We start from the raw sequence: 20,321 nt of genomic DNA, 5'->3' as shown, positions 1-20,321 counted from the left end.
CTGGACAGGATTTTCTCCTTTGCAGTTCATGGCAAAGTGATAAGGATTGGAGAGTAGAATGTTGGTGGGCATGGGGCCATTTAAATAGATATTTCATTCCGTGGTGTGCAGTTCAGGCTGTAGATCAAACTTAACCTCAGTGATTTCTAAAATGGCGGCAATCTGTGCTCAACATGAATAGAACCTGTGTCTTGAAGAGGCTTCAGGTGGTTTTTGTGTATTCACAAAATTTGTGAATTGCATTGGTTGTGATTTTTATCGGTTCAGTTTCTACAAGAGGTAGGAGCCAAAACAGCAGCATATATAAAGAATGGGAAGTTTAGAGTCCAGCAGAGAGTGTAAATGTGTCCCTCTCCTGTGATATTATTAACTTTTATTTGTAAATACGCTCAGAGAGGCTTTAAACGCTCACTCCCTTGTATCTCTTGGAACTTCAAAATACAAGTTGATTTTAGTGTTTCCTGCTGAATTTGAATGCATTTGAGATAGGAGCAGAATAGCAATATATTGGAATTCTTTCAGGTTAATCCTGCTAAGATTAACATAGGGAATGGTGATGCCCTTTGTAGGCTGAGTCGTCCCATACCAGTTAATGTTGTCAAGACAATTCCCTACAGAACTGCCCATAAGCCCACCTCGTCTAGACAACCCCCTCCCCTGAAGTTTTCTTCCCAGGTGAATATTATTACAATATGCCAATTTGACAGTTAAACCAAACATGGTTCCATGTAGGGTTCCTTATTGTCTAAGTATTATACATCATTCCAAACTAAAATTGAACAACAGTTAGCAGTAGTAGAATGCTATTGGTGTATTTAGTAATTCATCAAAAATGGTAATAGCTTATACTTCCACAGTTTAAAAATTCACAAAGGGCTCTCAACACGATGCTACAGGATTTGACTTTTATGACCTGCTGTAAGGGTATAAGCCCTTACTTTACCGCTGCCCTCCTTCCCTCCCTCCCTCCCTCCCTCCCTCCCTCCCTCTCTCCTGCCTTCCCTCCTATTCTTCCCTTGCTTCCTTCTTCCGTTCTTCTCTTCCTCCTCCTCCTCATCTATCACTGTTGTCCAGAGTTCTAGTTCTTGTGCTGGTTGGAGAAGCAAGGAAGAAAAGTTCATTACCTTAACTTTAAGCATCTCATTTGTATGCAATCATAATACAATCACTGGAATGGTTTTTTTTTTTTTTTTGCTTTAAATAAACTTTTTCATACTAGCCTTAATACCAGATTAAAAACAAATGAACACGCATTAATTCATTGACTATAAAAGATACTTATCAAGACTGGATAGATCAGACACAGCCACTAATGTTTATAATTCCAGAACTTGGGAAACCAAAGAGCAGGGTTGGTATGAGTTTGGTACATCCTGGACATGAGTGGAAGGGACTTTGCCCCAAAACAAACAACAACTAAAACACCAAAGAGGGGCCTGCAGATGGATATGGAAGTGATATACAAATATATTCTTTTCCTGAGGAGTTAGGCATTGAACAGAGTGGATGCACACCACACCACACCATATCTCTAGCCAACAAATAATATACTCTTGAAAATGAAAAAATAGAAATTTCATTTAATTTACCACTTCACAATGTTTTTTGCTTTTTTTTTTTTTTTGAGAAAGTACCTTCTCAGCATGTTACTAAATGAATTGAATCATGAAGCATGCTTTTCAATCTATCAAATGTCAATTGTGGTTAGATTAGGTTGTATAAAAGGTTGCATGTCAGTCTAACACCAAGTTGCCCCAGCACCAAGCCAGGGCATGTATGTGGTAACAGTCATAGTCAATACCTTTAAAAGCCATGGTGTATCTGAGCACAGAATAGTACACATGCTAGTTCATTTAATCCACACACTAAATACTTAATTTTTAATTACTGCTAATACTGACTTTTGTTGATTAGAACACCATGTCTTTGGAGGAGGGACCTATCCAAGGTCATATACAAATTACTAAAGCAGGAGTATAGATCCAAGGCATGATTTCATAGCTTGTGTTTTTCCTAGTCCTGGGACTGAACCCATGGCTTTGTGCATGATAGGTAAGTGCTCTACCACTGAGCTATATAGCCTCAATCTTTTAATTTTGATCGAACTATTGCCAAGTTACTCAAGTTAGCTTTGTACTTATTCTATGGGCCACACAAGCCTTGGGTTTCTTGTTGAATAGCTGAGATGGCTTGCCTGAACTCCTGGCTGACAAAATCTGGGAGTTTGAATCACTGTGATCTCCCTTGAGTCCTGGGAGACATGATGCTGTCTTTAGAGAGAGACACAGTGACAGTCTACCACTGCTGTGCTTATAAGACATTAACAGTAAGACAGCACTTTAATGTGATTGAAGGAAACACCATGACGTTATGCTATTGGAACTTCTCATCAGTCTGATGAAATTTTTGACTGCTCTCTTTAGCATCCTCCTCATTTTATAAATGAATTTACAGTCCGGAAGAGAGAGAGGCTGTTATAAATGCATCTCAGCTCTCTCATGTACAGCACTCTGATTGCTGTCTTCTGGCATTACAATTCAGAATTGTGTGGAAAATTGACCTGAGTTATTAAAAAAAAAATCTCGTTTCTGACTTGTATCATTTTCCATATGAAAAATTTCCTGTAAAAATGACTATAGATGTTTAGTCTGTACAACAACAATAACAACAACAACAAATGCCTCAGGTCTTTTAGGACCCAGAAGCAGAATTTGTGTCAAAAGCAATAAAAAACTATCCCCTATAATAGTTATCTGAATTCCCAAAGCCAGTGATTGGCTAGCAAATGTCTTAGAAACAACTGGTTTCATAAACACGAGTCAGAGATTCAGAAAGATTTTGAAACATTACAACATTATAAAATTTTGAGGGGGGGGAATTCTACCAGTAATCAATTTCATTTCACTACTTTCTAAAATACATTCATAAACTCAGATAACATAAAAACAGACATTTATATCTACATATGTTAGATATTTGTATATACACATATACGTACGAAATGACATTTGTTAAATATTTCATTATCTAGAATATCTATGTATTTAAATGGTTGAAATAAGCAACTGCATTCTTATCCCTGCTACCAAACGTATTCATATAAAAACCATTTAAGGACGCTCATTAATTCACCCATGTATCTGTAACTACGGTGTATAAACAAAACAACTAATTAATTTACTAATATTTACTTTTCACAAGTTTGCTCTTAAATACTTTAATAAACCCATTGCTATTGTTTCTGTTTATTGAGCAGAGAGTAATTGAATGCTGAATAAATATCGAGCTAATTATATTATTCCGTGATGGCCAGGCACATAAACTGACTCCAACTTCTAAACATAATTGCTTTACTTCACCGTCTACATAATCAGTCCATCTTATCTGTGTAGAGAGTAAGACTGTACTAAATTCTCTCAGAGTTCTCATTTCTGCGTGTGTGAGAATGTACTGCAGTGTGTAGACCTGATGGGATGAGAATCCAGCCACTTCTTCCTCGGGTCCATATGTAGATATCTGTTTGCATATTATAAAGAAGCAGGAGTATAGCACAGAAATCAAGCTAGCAAGGCAGACATGTTCCGGGCACACTAAGTTCTTCACCAATAGCTTGGGTGGTGTTTCTTTTTCCCATTTTTCAGTTGGTTCTCCCTCATCACGCTTCCAATATCTCCCTGCCTTAGGACGACCCATTCTCTGCCCTGGACATCCACCTGAGCGATCACTTGATGCAGGAAGGAATCCTGAAGTTTCTCCAGGATGACAAGAGGACGGTTGTTCTTGTGACTCACAAACTGCAGTACCTGACGCACGCTGACTGGGTGAGACTGCCCGTGTCTGTGCCGCAGCCGTACCTTACAGACATGAGCTATGAATGCCTCCCGAGATAAAGTTCAATCATAGCCGACTTCCAGACTTTGCTATGCCTCTGCCTCTTTGCTCTTTCCGTAGATCATAGCCATGAAGGACGGCAGTGTGTTAAGGGAAGGAACTTTGAAAGACATTCAGACCAAAGACGTGGAGCTTTACGAACACTGGAAAACCCTCATGAATCGACAGGATCAAGAATTAGAAAAGGTAAGTGCTAGAGTGTCTGTATAATTCCTAGGGATGCTTTCAAGGCAGAGCTGTGCCTCATGACGTGCATGGTGCTCTATTGCAGCCCTCATCGGAAGCCCACGGTGGTTGCATCTTTGCATATGGTTACTGAGCAGGCCATTTTGAACCTACTACATCTTATTTATTTATTTATTTATTTATTTGCTAGTTTGTTTACTTATTGTGTATCTGGTGTGTATGTGTCTTAGTTAGAGTTTTACTGCTGAGAATAGACACCATGGCCAAGTTGAGGCTTATAAAGGAGAATGTTTAATTGGGGCTGGCTTACAAGTTCAGAGGTTCAGTGCATTATCTCCAAGGTAGGAGCATGGCAGTATCCAGGTAGGCATGGTGTAGGAGGAGCTGAGAATTCTACATCTTTTTCTGAAGACTGCTAGCAGAATACTGACTTCCAGGCAGCGAGGATAAGGGTCTCAAAGCCCATACCCACAGTGACACACCTACTCCAACAGGGCCATACCTACTCCAACAGGGCTACACCTAATAGTGCCACTCCCTGGGCTAACCATATACAAACCACCACAGTATGTATGGTGTATGTGTGTGTGTGTGTGTGTGTGTGTGTGTGTGTGTGTGTGTGTGCACTAGGCATGCATACCCATGGGCATGTGTAGAGACTGGAGGAGCATACTGGGTGACATTTCCTGTCACTCTCTGCTTTATTCCCTAGAGAGAGGGTCTCACATAGCCTGGATATAGGCTGCTGATCACAGACATCTTCTTGTCTCCATGTCTTCCCTATAGTTCTGGGGTCACAGGTGTGAATGTACACTCCTGGTTTTCTATGTGGGTGCTAAGATTGAGACTCAGGCCCCCATGTTTAAGCAGCAAGTGATCTTCTCCATGGAACTGCCTACCCAGGCCATGGGCTGGGCTATCCTTTCTTTGGATGAAGTTCTATGTCTGTTTTGGCTCTGAACCATTTGGAAGTACATTTGCATTTATAAGTAGAATGGATTGTAATCGAGGCTTGAGACATCCTTACTGTGTACTGTTTTCCCGATTTATATCTCTTTCTTTCTCACACGTGATAAGATCATTTTCATGTGTTACCTACAATCAGGCAATCACCATGAACACAAAAGCCAAGGTGGCTTTGAGAACTCTTAAGTCAACTGGTATGTCTGGAATAGCCTGAGGGTAGATGAAGCTTCACAGAAAGAAAAAAGAAAATAATAATATTTTTTATCCTTTTCAGACCCCACAAGGCTATTCTTACTCTTGCTGCGTTCTCTGGAACAGTCCTGATGAGACAGCACAGATAGTATTAAAACTGGCATTCATGGTCAGTGTAGCTCACCACACTGAAGCCGTATTAAGTGGAACAATAGTAGAGTTGGAAACCAGATTCAGTTCAATTCATGATTGGGAGAAGAGTAGGAAACTGAGTTTTCAAATCTTTGAGAACTTTGGCTTTGGGTTTTAGACTGGGATGTGTCCAGAATTTAGTGCAGTGGCCAGGAATGAACTTTAAAAAATAAAGCAGGTATATCAGCCAGCTTTTTTAAATCAGAAAATTAAATCGTAGTGTTTTAAGAAATAAAAATAGATTATACACTTCCATAGGAAAAAAAGATCAAAAAGCCACACAGGTATCAACGTTTTTCTGTCCTGTGACTTTCTGAAGATCTCAAAAGCAAACCCCCTCATGGAAGAAAAGCAAACGTGAAAAATCTATGCAGAGAATGAGAGAGATCAGAATCCTCCCAGTGAAGATGCGGGATGTGTTACAATGTGAAGATGCTAGGGGATGTGTTACAATGTGCAATGCCGTGGGTGTCCAGAGAGGAGCCGGACCAGCTTCCAGAGGTGGCTCCAAGTAACATTGTTTTCAGTGATCTGAAGGAGTAAAATAATACGATGTTAGTTTCAGGAGCAGGACAATTTATTGTTTACTTTAGAAAGAAGGATCTGGAAACAAAACACAGAGAGAGAAAACACAGTTAGTTGAGTGGGATAGTGATGTCCTTTAAGCAAGCCAGGAAGAGAGTCTATTCAGTTGTATTTAGAGATGAAGTAATCACTTTAGATAGCACTGGCTTCCTAATCAAAGACAGATACAGTGTTTCCATCAAGCACAGACATGAGAACCAGCTAGCGCAGGGCCATAGTGAAAGGGAAGAGGGATGGAGCCCGAGAGATGCCAGACTGAATTTAGCACCTGCCTGGAAAGGGCAAGGTTCCCACAGGGCTGTGTAGGAGGTAAAGTGCTTTCTTTTCGGACTCCCAGGACGTAAAAGCCAGGAATGACAGTGCGCCTCTCAGGCCAGAGCTGGGATAGAGACAGGAGGATCCAGCCAGTCTAACCAAACTGGTGAGTTCCAAGCTCAGTGGAAGGCCCTGCCTCAAAAAATAAAGAAGAGAGGGATAGAGGGGAGCATGTGATAACCTCTGGACTGCAATGAATGCATAGAAATGTACACACACACAGACACACACACTTGCATACATACACATCTACAGACACACATACACACACACATCTGCACACATACACATCTGTGCACACACATCTGCTTACATACACACCTACACTTAAACACACACACACACCTACATACATATACATCTGGACACACACATATGCCTACACACACACACTTACACATCTACATAGAAACACCTGCACCCCCACATATACACATGCATCCCCACACACTAACCTGCATACATGTACATCTGTGCATACACACCTGCATACATACACACACCTACACCCACACCTCCCCACCCCCCGGCACACCTGCACACATGGAATAACTTGGTTCTACAGTAACAGCAAACTTAAACACTGAGTGTTTTATGCCAGGAGGGAGTGTTACCTCCCCCAGGGCCAGCTCTGCTTCTTAGGAGACATCTAGCCACACCGGGAGATATTTGTGTTTATCGCAGCTGAGGCAAATGGGTGGCCCATGGAGATGCTACTCTGGCTGCTGCATGTGTGAACCCACATGCCAAGGCTGAGGAAGCCTAGACCATGTACACAGAGCAAACGAAATGAATGCAGAAGGATGTGGGACAACATGTCAGTCAAGGCCTGGCTCCGGGCTTCAGAAAGAACTGTTGGTGTGAATTAGGGGAAGGGTGAAGGACTGTCACATGCTAACGATGGAAGCTAAAGTGGAGGAAGAGATTGCATGTTTGGCTGATTCAAATAAGACTGAAAACTCTGAGTGTGGTGGCAACAGCTCTTCTCTGCACCATATTATTATGTGGTTGCCTGGATATGTGAGTGTCATTTGATACTCCTCTTCTCTCACTGTGGTAGGCCTGGTAAATCTTCACCGAGTAAGTGAAACTGAATTCCTGTTTACTTAGGCCCAATGCTAACACAATTCCAAATACTTAGCCAGTAATTAGCTCTTTTGTGAACACTTTCAAGAACATTTGCTTTAAGTTTTGTGTGTGGGTGAGTATGGGAGGGGGAGTCTCTTTAAAAATTAAACAAAGTAAGCGTTGGCCTCATGCGTACTATTATAGGAGCCCGAATGGAACTAAATTCACCTCTCTCTTTGGGTTTATCCCATCGAGTTCTATCATTCACAAAGGAGAGAGACTGCCCTCCCTTTGATCGTGATCTAGTCCACCAACACGTTGCTCTTCCCATCATCAGGGAACTCTGTGGCTCGTATCTTTGTAGACTAATCCTGACATACTGGGGATTGCTGTCACTTTCTTAATGATGAATTCAGAAATAGTGGAACTTTCTAGAACGGTGAGCCTTCCAAAACACGGATTGCATGAGGAAAATTTTAAAAAGCAATGTTTAGGGACTGACTGATCTTCAAAAGTCCCTTGGCTTTATGATGTAACTGCCAAACTGTGTGCTGAGGCTGGGGTCTGCTTGGTTGGTTTTGGGTTTTAGTGCACTGGGCCACACTAGGGGCCACTCATGACCAGTGTCACTTACAGTGATCCTGGCCTGGGTGTTTGGGATTTGTTTCCCATGCAGAGGCAGGTGACTGCCCCCCAGCACTGTGCTATGAAACTTAGCTGATCTTGCTTCCCCAATTCTGAGGCTGGGACATGAAGAACATGAAACTCTTCCTTCTTCCTTGGGCAGATGACAGGCCCATGCAGCCCCGAACACATGGCAATCTGACTTTGTACTTCTCCTTCTTCTTCTAGTATATCTCTTTCCTACAGTGTGCTATGAGTATCCTAGGCACAGAAAGACCCCCATTGCCTATTTTCTTTGGAATGACCTGTTCCCTCATGATGCCACTAAAGTCCCTTGTACAGTTCCCTCAGTGATAGGTTAAAAGAATCCATCCAGTTTACCCATTTATAGTCACAGTGGTAGATTAGCCAGCCCAGAACTACATGCAATTTTTGTTTGCCTGTTTCTCGAAGAGGGAGTTCTATATGTGGTTCTGGCTAACTTGGACTTTCTAGTTATTCCCCCTGCCTAAGCCTTTCAAGGACTGAAATGGCAGGCCTTTGTCATCATGCCTAGCTTGAATATTTTTAAAAGAAGATATTTAACATAAGCGAATCCTTAGGCTACAATAATTGTTTGAAACTGATGTAAAGACAAGCGATGTGTCAGTGGTGGAGCTGTGTTTCAAGGTTTAAGTCCTGATGTTGTAACTCTTTCTGGTTTCCCATCATCCTGCATGTCTGAGTACAGAAACCTTGTCCGCAAATGTCCAGCATTATTTCCCTAACAGCTCCTGCGACAGAAGTTCTGTGTGTCCAGAGTGAACAGAGAGCCTGGGACTGGTATGAAATCACTCAGTGTGTCATTAAGTGGTAAGTTAAACCCTTCTTCAGACAGAAGCTCCCTCAATAAGAGCATATCGTTCTCCACAGGACATGGAAGCAGACCAAACAACACTGGAGAGGAAGACTCTCCGAAGAGCCATGTATTCAAGAGAGGCCAAAGCACAGATGGAGGATGAAGATGAAGGCTAGTATTTCTTTTAATCTGAAACATTCATTTAGACTACTATATTATGGGGAGTTTGTCTCAGAAACTTATGTGAGTGTGTCACACAGGTCTAACTAGCTGCTTTGCATAAAGCACAGAGCAAATGTAAATGAATAATGTTGAACAAGATAGAGTCAAGGTAAGGCTTATGTTCCCTGACAGCATGACTCAATGGGTGTCTATGTCTTCATCACATTTGTCACAGAGGATGGAAAGCAAGGGTCTGGAGACAGAATAATTAGAAATGTCTAATATAATGACTGGATATGGTTATTATTAAAATATTGATTCTTTAAGCATCAATCATCAATGAAGAATGAAAATATATGAATATATGTACCTACATTTGATTCAGCCGGTCTGCATATGGTTTCCATAACAACACAGTGATGAAGAATGAAGATGGTAGGGAAGTTGAGGTATCACGCTTTGCAGATGGTATGATAGTACGCATAGATGACCCCCAAAACTCCAGTAGAGAACTCCTTCAGCTGATAAACAACTTCAGCAAAGTGGCTGGCTATAAAGTTAACTCAGAGAAACCAGTAACCCTCCTTTATACAAATGATAAAAGAAATTAGGGAAGCAACACCTTTCATGGTAGCCACAAATAATACAAAATATCTTGGTGTAACTCTAACCAAGCAAATAAAAGGTCTGTGTGACAAGAACTGAAGGAAAAAAATCAAGGACCTCAGAAGATGGAAAGAGCTTCTATGTACATGGTAAGGTTAGCACAGTGAAAATGGCCATCTTACCAAAAGCAGAGTCAATGCAATCCCCATCAAAAGTCCAACACATTTTATTTTTACAGACATTGAAAGAGCAATTCTCAACTTCACATGGAAAAACAAAAATCCCAGGATAGCCAAACAATTTTGAACAATAAAAGAACTTCGGGAGAAATCACTGTCCCTGACCTTGAACTGTACTACAGAACAATTGTAATAAAAACTGCATGGTAATGGTACAGAGGCAGACAGGTAGATGAACTGAATTGAATTGAACTGAACTGGATTGGATTGGATTGGATTGGATTGGATTAGATTGGATTGGATTGGATTGGGTTGGGTTGAATTGAATTGAATTGAATTGAATTGAATTGAATTGAATTGAATTGAACTGAACTGAACTGAATTGGCTCAGAAATAAACCCATACATTTACAGATACTTGATTTTTGACACAGAAGCCAAAACCATACAGTGGAAAAAAGAAAGCATCTTCAACAAATGATGCTGATCTAAGTGTCAATCCGCATGTAGAAGAATGCAAATTGATCCATATTTATCGCCCTGCACAAAACTAAAGTCCAAGTGGATCAAGGACCTCAATATAAAACTGGATACACTGAATCTAGTAGGAAAAAAAATAGAAAATTGCCTTGAACACATTGGCACAAGAGAAAATTTCCTGAACAGAACACCAGTGGCTCAGGCTCTAAGATCAACAATTGATAAATGGGACCTCATGAAACTGAAAAGCTCTATGGCAAAGGACACTGTCACTAGGACAAAACAACAGCCTACAGATTGGGAAAAGCTCTTCACTACCCCTACATCTGACAGAGGGCTAATATCCAAATTATATTAAAAAAAAACTCAAGAAGTTAGACTCCAAAACACCCCAAATAACCCAACTGAACAATGGGATACAGACCTGAACAAAGAATTCTCAACAGAGGAATACCAAATGGCCAAGAAACACTTAAAGAAATGTTCAAAGAAGTGACCTCACACCAATCAGAATGGCTAAGATCAAAACTCAGGTGACAGCAGATGCTGTCGAGGTTGTGGAGAAAGAAGAACACCCCTCCATTGTTAGTGGGATTGCAAGCTGGTACAACCACTCTGGAAATCAATCTGGAGGTTCCTCAGAAAAGTGGAAATAGTTCTACCTGAAGACCCAGCTATGACCACTCCTTGGCATATACCCAAAAGATGCTCCACCATATCACAAGGACACATGCTCTACTATGTTCATAGCAGCCTTATTCATAATAGCCAGAAACTGAACACAACCCAGATGTCTCTCAACTAAAGAATGGATGCAGAAAATGTGGTGTGCTTACACAATTCAGCTATTACAAGTATGAACATCATGAATTTTTCAGGCAAATTGATGGAACTAGAAAATATCATCCTGAGTGAGGTAACTCAGACCCAAAAAGACAAGCATTTAATGTAGCCACTGATAAGTGGATATTAGCCAAAAAGTACAGAGAGTCAAGTTTTTATCTCAGCTTTTCACATCTAATACTGTGTTCTGAGGAAACAAGAAAAAAAAAGATTTACTGGAAGTTTGATAAAAATCACCTAAAATCATTATATTGTCTTGACATGGGAGACTAAGAAAGTTTTTAAATAAATCATTTAAGGACCCAGAGTAAAGACATTCCTTATCCTTCATTTCCTATGTAGTTTCCATTTGCCATTTCCTCCTTTCTACTGGCCAACTAAGAAACAGGGAACCTGGGAATGTGGAGGTAGCAAGCACCAAATGTGCCACCTGCATATTTCAGAAGTCTCAGTGAGTGTTCGTGGGGAAAAAAAAACCCAACAATCAAGAAAACGATGGATAAAGGGTGACTTCTTTCATTTGAATTCTTTGAGGGTGTTTGTTCTGAAAGGAAACAGAGGCTTGTGGAATTCTAAACCAATTATTTAATTATTTCTATTTTTTTGTAATGTAGAGTCACACTCGGCTATCTTAAGACTCACTCATTGCAGTAGAAAATTGATCACCGCAGAAACTGATTCTGTCCTGTGCTTGCTGGGTTAAAATCCTCCCCTCTCCTCCCCTCCCCTCTCCTCCCCTCTCCTTCTCTGACTTCCCTTCTCCTCTCCTTCTTTGGACAGGATCTCATGTAGCCTAGGCTAGACTTGAACTCCTCATGTACCCTATAGCTGAGGCTGGTCTTGGCCTCCTGATTATCCTACTTCTGCCCCCCAAGTGCTGGAATTACAAGAGGAACTCACCATGTCTGACAATTTTCAACCCATTATTTTTCAAATAATTGAAGTATGCACTGCTTATAGTACTTAAGATGCACAAGGCTAACACCTTTGATTCTCTAAAGTTAAATGAGGTGACCTGTATTCCTGTTAGAAACAAGAGTTATTTCTGGTGCTCATCTGAAGCTTACACGAGGTGTGTTGTGTGTCTGACTATGCAGAGGAAGAAGAGGAGGAAGATGAGGATGATAACATGTCAACGGTGATGAGGCTCAGGACGAAGATGCCCTGGAAGACCTGCTGGTGGTACCTCACTTCAGGAGGGTTTTTTCTGCTCTTCCTCATGATCTTCTCTAAGCTTTTGAAGCACTCGGTGATTGTGGCTATAGATTACTGGCTAGCTACATGGACATCCGAATACAGTATAAACCATCCTGGAAAAGCTGACCAGGTACAAGCATTCAGAAATGGTGGACAGGGAGGCCTCTGCTGACCACACTTACAGCCAGAATGCCAGAGGCATCTGGTGCAACTCCAGTGTGTTAGGAAGCAAGGAAAGGCCTAAAACTGGGGAAACCACCAACAGTGTTAAACACGATGTCTCTTACTTTTTTAAAATCACTTTATATTTGGTTACATTATTTTTATTTGTTACATATTTAAATATTATATCTTATGTGTCTGTGATATAAGTATGTGTATGTGAATGCAGTACCCATGGAGGCCAGAGCAGGCAGTCATCAACTACCCAGTGTGGGTTCTCTGGAAGAGCAGCAAGCACTCTTAATTGATGAGCCATTTCTCAGCCCTGCTTTTACAATTCTTCTCATAGAAACATTTAGATTCATATTTCAGGAGTTCAATACCTCTGTCTTATATGCACTGCATGCTCTTATTACATAATATGTTAAGCACATATAAAGGAAATGTTTGTCACTCTGGTTATTTTCATCCTGGATCGGTACACTGAGGTGTCTGTCATTCTGTAATAAAGGTCAAAGTATGGCCTTGACCAGGTAGAAAACCAAGAGTCTGCCCCCAGCCGGGAAGAAAAACTAATTCTGCAGTTCTGGGCCCGAGGGACTAACCTGATGGGGGATCCTGTCCTGGGTACCCACCAGGCTTCAGCGTTCTAAATGCAAGCCAGACAAGGATCCCAACAGTCTTTCTGACATCAGTGCTTCATTTCTCAGTTAGGAGAAGCCCTAGTTAGGAGGTTGTCTCATGCCATCTTCCCGGGCTGGTTCTTCCTAGACCTTCTATGTGGCTGGGTTCAGCATCCTCTGTGGAGCAGGCATTTTCCTTTGCCTCGTCACCTCCCTCACTGTGGAGTGGATGGGCCTCACAGCCGCCAAGAACCTTCACCACAACCTCCTCAAGAAGATAATTCTCGGACCAATCAGGTAAAGGGAGACAGACAGGGGGCCAATCAGGTAAAGGAAGACAGACAGGGGGTATTTCTCGCCCTCATGCGTTTGTAATAAAAAATGCATTTTAAAATAGAAACAAAATGTGGAAGTTTAAAGGAAACTATTTGGTCATTGATGGGACGAATGCGGAAACCTCATCTTTAAGACTCTAACTGTCCCTCAGCGTGTGTCTGGCCCCGGTGGTCCACACCACAGACTTTTTGCTCTGCTCCCTGCTTAGGTTCTTTGATACCACACCACTGGGGCTGATCCTCAATCGGTTTTCTGCTGATACGAACATCATCGACCAGGTGAGGATTTGAGTCTCTTCTAGGTTCTGATGCAAATTCCTCAGGTAAACTAAACAGTATTGAACACAGATGACTCTTAAGGGTAGAGAATTGCTAAAATTTAAATTGGGGCCCATTTTGACCTCATATCATAATAAAAAAATGATTTCTAGGATAAAATCTTCGTATGTGTGTTCATGTGTGTTGTATGTATGTGCTTGTGTGAGTATAAGTGTTCATGTAAGTGCCCATACACACTCTTGTGTGTATGTGTATGTATGTGCATGTGTGTGTGCATGTGCGTGTATGTGTGTGCATGTGTGTACATGTGTGTGTGCATGTGTATATGTGTGTGCACGTATGTGTATGTGTGTGCATGTATGTATGTGTGTGTATGTGGGTTAGCTAGAGGTTAACATTAGGAATTGTCTTCAATTGCTCTCAAATTGCTCTTAAGCCTGTGAGAATCATTGATTTTAAAATAAAAGATGTTGAGAACAATTATCCATAAAATATGAAACAACTGCCCATCAAATAAAGATGTCCCAAAAAGCTGTAACATGGTAAAATAAAAGGCTAGGCAGTTTTTGAAACAAGAACTGCAAAAGGTCTTTTGAAGTAAAACAGACCTTAGGAAAAATTAGAAAAGAACAAACAGAAATAACTGTATAAAAATTTTAAACTTTGATTGAGCTGGAAGCACCAAAGGTGAATTTAAATTGTAAAAGAAATCAGGTAATCACTACAATATATAAAGAGCATCTAACTTCAATAAGGAAAATTATAATTAGCAAGTAATCCAATCAAAGATACTCAAAGGACACAAAAACTGCTGAAAAAATAATCTACACATTTTACAGTGGGAAGACTAGATGAATTTTAAACAGTGTATATCCATTAGAAAGGAATGTTTGAAAACACGGATGGGGAAATACCCATATTTGATCATAGTAAAGCCAACAAACTTCTGGTATAAACGTTTATCTACAGTATCCGAGATGAGTGGGTGGACACCATGTCAATGATGCATGGATGCTGAACTGTGGACGCATGTGCAATTGTCTACTGTGAGCAGGCCTACAGCTTGCTTTGGTGGTGGCTCCCATTACTTAACATTAATATAAACATGAATGTTATTACACTGTCACCGATATTGCACATGAGCTAAATGCATTGTCCTTTGTACTCTCTCCCCACAGCATATCCCTCCGACCTTGGAGTCGCTGACGCGCTCCACCCTGCTCTGCCTGTCTGCTATTGGGATGATCTCCTATGCTACACCCGTGTTTCTAGTCGCCCTTGCACCCCTGGGTGTAGCCTTTTATTTCATCCAGAAATACTTCCGGGTTGCCTCTAAGTAAGTGAGACTATTCTGTACATTTGATGATTGGGAACTGTTTCTGCTCTAGTGTTTAAGGTGAAGAGTTTAGTGGAGAAGACAACTGGCTTTGCTAACTCCTCATGTTTCCATGTGAGTCCCACCACCATCCTTTCGAAAAGTGACTGCTTCTTCCTCACCCTTGGCACATGCAAATATGCTGCTGACACATGTTAACATGCCGTTTGGTTTGTCAAGAATTTGTCTGTTGAGTTGAGAGCCCATAGGTGTGCCAGCTCTTGCATTCTTTGGTTCTTTTCCTGAATCTAACATTAGCAGGAAACTCACATTGTCCTGAAGAGTGAGCAATTGAGAGGCAGTATATCCCAAAGAAAAAAAAAGGGTTAAAGTCACAAAATCCTTCAAACACGGGGTATGAAATAGTAGAAGATAACAGACACGGAGATAAATTATCCATGACTATGTAGTTGGATGATCTTGAGTGTCTTGCAAGGCACGCCATCACTTTAAGAGACTGGAGACATGGGGCTCACAGAAATTTCCATGTACCTGATAATGCAAATAAACAAAGGGGCATCATTAATTTTAGAGTTTTTGTTAATATAGGAGTTATTTTCCCCAAGAATTTAAGCGATTAACGGTCAGTACAGTGTCAGCATTTGTAAACTTGAAAGTTTGCGTTTGGTGCTTTCCTAAAGAATACAACGAGCTTTCTTTTTGTGGGGACTCTGTCAGTACTCAACAAACGCTTGCTGTGTAGCGGGTAGCTGTGTTGCCTTGTGGTGGACGATACAAAGCTGCTCTCACTGAAACCCATCGCTTGTTAAGATAAAGCCATATCAAAAGTAACCTTAACATTCAGACTAGGCTAGAGTGAAAGGTTAGTGTGCTTATCCAGCACACTGAGCACATTTCACATGACAGGAGTGCAGGGAAGATGAACTTACACAGGAGGAGGGAGGACAAAGGGGAGACGTGCTAGAGAGGTCCTCAGGGCATACAGAACTTCACATAGCTCCGTATTATCTCTCCCCCAGGGCTGTGAATCCTTCACATACTGGAGATGTGGGTTATATTTGAGTGGGTTTTCTTTCTCAGAATCTATCTGGCCAACTTCCCTCCCTCCCTTCTTTCCTTCCTTCCATCCTTCTTTCCTTTCCTTTCCTTCCTTCCCTCCTTCCTTCCTTCCTTTTTCCTTCCTTCCCTTTTCTTCCTTCTTTCCTTCTTTCTTTCTTTTCTTCCTCCCTCCCTCCCTCCTTCTTTCTTTACTTTCTTCCTCCCCTCTCTCCCTTCCTTCTTTCCTTTCTTCCTTCTTCCCTCCCTTCTTTCCTTCTTTCCTTCCTTTTTCTTTCCTTCCCTTTTCCTTCCTTCCTTCCTTCCTTCCTTCCTTCCTTCCTTCCTTCCTTCCTTCCTTCCTTCCTTCCTTCCTCCCTCCCTCCCTCCCTCCCTCCCTCCCTTCTTTCCTTCTTTCCTTCCTTTTTCTTTCCTTCCCTTTTCCTTCCTTCCTTCCTTCCTTCCTTCCTTCCTTCCTTCCTTCCTTCCTTCCTTACTTCCTTCCATACCAATGAAGGAGTCACATTCCCATTTCCTCTGGTGTATGTGCCAACACTCAATGCTGAAGAGCAAGGAGCTTCTGACCCAGCTGGTGACCGCTGAGTGACTTGTATCCAGCCCTTGCCTCTCAACACTTATACGAAACTTCTGTATCTTACTGCAACCACAGGATTCTTTGAACGTCTTTTTGCCATTACTGAGATCAACTGGGTGGCAAGAGCTAGGCAAAGATTTCTAACCCACTACCAATGTCAACTGTGAGCTTTGCTCCTGAAACACAGTCAGACTCATTGGTCTACACGAGTAGTGGCTGTAACGGAGAGTATGGTCTTTTAAAGATGTTATATAAAGAATTTTTATTTTTAATGGTAGTGAAGAGGAAGGGGCACAAAATAGAATTTTTAAAAGAAGAACCAATTGTAACATGACAAATATATATATATTTAAAGGAATTAGGGTTGATAAGAGATTTAACAGCCATTCTGTCCAAACCATTCTCATCTGAGAGTTGGGAGGACGACCCAGTGACTAGAAGTCGTACAGGCACAAGGATCTTGCTCCTGCTGCTGAACAGACTGTTTTCTATGTCTTGAGGAGAATTGAAGTGGAGGATCCTGGTGGCAGTAATGTGACCTTTTGAATGTTTAAGTCACAGGTCTAATGGGTGTTTAGCTGTCTGCTTCCTTCCTACAAGAACGCAGATTGGGTTGTTTCATCACCTTCTGAGCTTACACATGACAGTTCTGTAAACAGAGAGGCTCCTTAGTGGCATTTTCTTCAGCTCTGACCTCAGTGAATGGCCATCTGTTGTTGCTGTCAGCTGTGCCAATAACCACCTGTTTATGTTTAAAGTTTAAACCTAGGAAGCTCCTCACAGTCTTTCACTGTTCTCTCCACTTTCCTCCGAGCCTCCTCCCCCATCTGCCCTTTGTGAAGTGAGCCAAGTCCATCTCAGAAACTCAGAATGGAAAGGCATTGCGCTTGTTTGTGGGACTACACAGTTGGTCAAGATTGGCCTCCACACTTTGTGGTGTGTAGCAGCATTTACCAGTTCACTTGATGCTCGCAGGCCAATGGAAGGGCTACCTCTCTTGTCCTCCCAACCTCCCTCCGAGACAAATGGTAGAAAGGGGAAGGGAAAGGGAAATGCTTTCAAATAATTGGTTTATCTCAGTCTTATCATCTAGAAAGGCAAGCTTATATGACTTACAGAAAAGTCGTTGACCTGGATATGACTGTGAATTTCTGTCTTTATGACAGTTGGGAAGCTGAGTCAGGAAAGTCACTGCAAATTTGAAGTCATCCTGGGATTCACAGTGACATCTTATCAGTCAGTTAATCAACCAATCCACCAATCAGTCAAGAAATAAACAAACTAATTTTAAAAGAAAAATTCATGAACACACAGCTTTGTGAAAAGGGTTACATTGGACAGATTGAGGAATTTCTGTTTTTAAGTACGTTGTACAGATATGTATGATAAGTGTATACTAATGTGGGCATTCCTTCCTTGGGAGAACTGTTAAAGTTCCTCAGAGGCAGGGACTCAAGTCCCAGTGGCTAAAGCTGAACCCACGGCTGCATCTCCCCCTCTGATGTCTTCTCTCTGTGTGTCCTTCAACACTGGTGAACTTCAGTGATTTTGCAAAGTCCGATGTGCTGGAAGTTGCTACACGACTTTCAGTACCACTTTGGTATCACTGCAGCCCATGACGCTCCTCTGGCAGCCATCTTCCTGCCATTGCTTCCCACCCTCTGTGTTAAGTAGATTAGCATCTTATGAATTCAGAACTTTAGAGACCCACCCCTCCACCCCCACCCCCCGCTCCCCAGGCGATCCTAACTGCTCTTCCCCTCTCAACCATTTTCCCGTTGTTCATACCATCCACAAGGCTTGGCTCTTATTTTACTTCTTCTGTTCAGTGGCAGCAATCATTCTTTTAAGAATGTCCTCCAGTCCCCTACACTTAAAAGGCTGTTATCTCACTGGCTGAGGTACAGTTGCTCATGCTTGTAAGGCTAGCACTTGGGAGGTGGAGACAAGAAGGTTAGGATGAAGGTGACAGAGAGAGACACCTTCACAAAAGCCAACAGCCCTCCCCAAACGATAACAAGATCACGCCCTTCCAACAATTCTTTCCCACCTAGTCATCCATTCCAAATCAAGGTGATTTCAATATTGATTTATATTCATATTTACCTTTAACACTTTTCCTGTAGCGCTCAACAAAACCTTCAGCTGTTCCCACTCTAAAGATGAAGGGGAAGACGGGCATGTAAGGGTTACCGTTCCACACTTCATTTAAGGTGTCTGTAGAATGTCAAGTCTTTTGTCACAGCTGAAATGCGTTGCCGTGGGGACACAGAAGGAGCGAGTGACTCATACTTGAGAGGGAAACGTTTTGATCAAGATTTTTATATTAGTTTATTTGTTCGTGATACATCTCCACCACAGCTTCCGCGCTCTCTCCTCTCCTCCCAGTCCTCCCCGCTTACCTCCCTTCCCCTCCCTTGCTCCTCAGAGAAGTGGAGACACCCCCATAGATGTCAAGCCACCTTGGCCTGTCAAGATGCAGATAGGACTAGGTGAATCTTCTATCAAGGCAAGAAGGGACCGCCCAGTGAGGGGAAAGGAATTAGAAGGCAGGCAGCAGAGTCAGAGACAGCCCTGATCCAGCTGTGAGGAGACCCACATGAAACCAAGCTGTAACATGTGTAGGGGGACTAGATCTGCCCCATGCATGCTGTCTGGTTGGTGGTTGAGTCTCTGTGAGCCTCTATGGGCCCAGGTTAGTTGATTCTGTAGGTTTTCTGCGCTGTCCTTGACCTCTCTGGCTCCTTCAGTCCTTCCCAGCTCCCCTCCCCCCGCCCCTTTTACAAGATTCCTTAAGCTCTGTCTAATGCTTGACTGTGGGTCTCTGCATCTGTTTCCATCAGCTGCTGGATGAAGCCTCTCATATGACTGCTAGGCTAGGCTCCTGTCAGCAAGCACAGCAGAATGTCATTAATAGTGTCAGAGGCTGGCTCCCTCTAGCATGGCATGGGTCTCAGGGTAGACCAGTCGTTGGTTGGCCATTCCTCCAGCTTCTGCTCCTTCTTTATTCCTGAACATCTTATAGGCAGGACATAATGTGAGTCAAAGGATGTTTGGCTGGTCTGGTGTCCCCATCCTTCCAATGGAAGTCTTGCCTGGTTTCAGGAGGTGGCCACTTCAGGTTCCATATCCCCTGTTATTAGGAGTTTTTGCTAGAGTCACCCTCATTGATTTTGGGGGGTTTCCATTGCTCTGGGTTTTTAACTCTTCCCAGAGATCCCCCAACATCCATTCCACCTCTCTCTCCTGGTTCTCTCTCCCTCAGTCTTCCCCACATTTGATCCCTTCTGTTCCCTTCCCTACCCCCTCTCCTACCCAGTTCTCCCCCTCCCTCCCTCCCTCCCTCCCTCCCTCCCTCCACGACTGATGTCCATTTTACTTCCCCTTCTCAGTGAAATTTTATCATTTTCCCTTGGTCCCTCCTTGTTACTTAGCTTCTTTGGATCTGTGGGTTGTATTATGCTTATCCTGTATTTTATGCCTAATATCCACTTATAAGTGAATGCATACCATGTTTATCTTTCTGGATCTGGGTTAACTCACTCAGGATAATATTTTCTTGTTCCATCCATTTGCCTAGAAATTTCATGATGTCATTGTTTTAATAGCTGAGTAATATTCCATTGTGTAAAT

The 20,321-nt window shown here is 42.1% G+C and overlaps 1 protein-coding gene across 6 annotated transcripts in view; it reads left to right on the top strand.

Annotated features, from left to right (window-relative positions):
* Window positions 1-20,321, top strand: part of Abcc9 (ATP binding cassette subfamily C member 9) — a 110,404-nt gene that overhangs the window by 58,207 nt on the left and 31,876 nt on the right. For all 6 annotated transcript variants that reach the window (XM_021164328.2, XM_029478465.1, XM_029478463.1 and 3 more), the window contains 7 exons: window positions 3,684-3,821; window positions 3,952-4,077; window positions 8,932-9,028; window positions 12,224-12,453; window positions 13,257-13,405; window positions 13,653-13,722; window positions 14,901-15,058. In XM_021164328.2, coding sequence (XP_021019987.1) covers window positions 3,684-3,821; window positions 3,952-4,077; window positions 8,932-9,028; window positions 12,224-12,453; window positions 13,257-13,405; window positions 13,653-13,722; window positions 14,901-15,058 — 968 coding nt within the window. The remainder of the gene's footprint in view (window positions 1-3,683; window positions 3,822-3,951; window positions 4,078-8,931; window positions 9,029-12,223; window positions 12,454-13,256; window positions 13,406-13,652; window positions 13,723-14,900; window positions 15,059-20,321) is intronic.

This window comes from Mus caroli, chromosome 6 (genome assembly GCF_900094665.2).
Source record: "Mus caroli chromosome 6, CAROLI_EIJ_v1.1, whole genome shotgun sequence".
Taxonomy (NCBI): domain Eukaryota; kingdom Metazoa; phylum Chordata; class Mammalia; order Rodentia; family Muridae; genus Mus; species Mus caroli.
The sequence above is the reverse complement of the archived record's forward strand: the minus strand, read 5'-3'. Positions and strand labels throughout refer to the sequence as shown.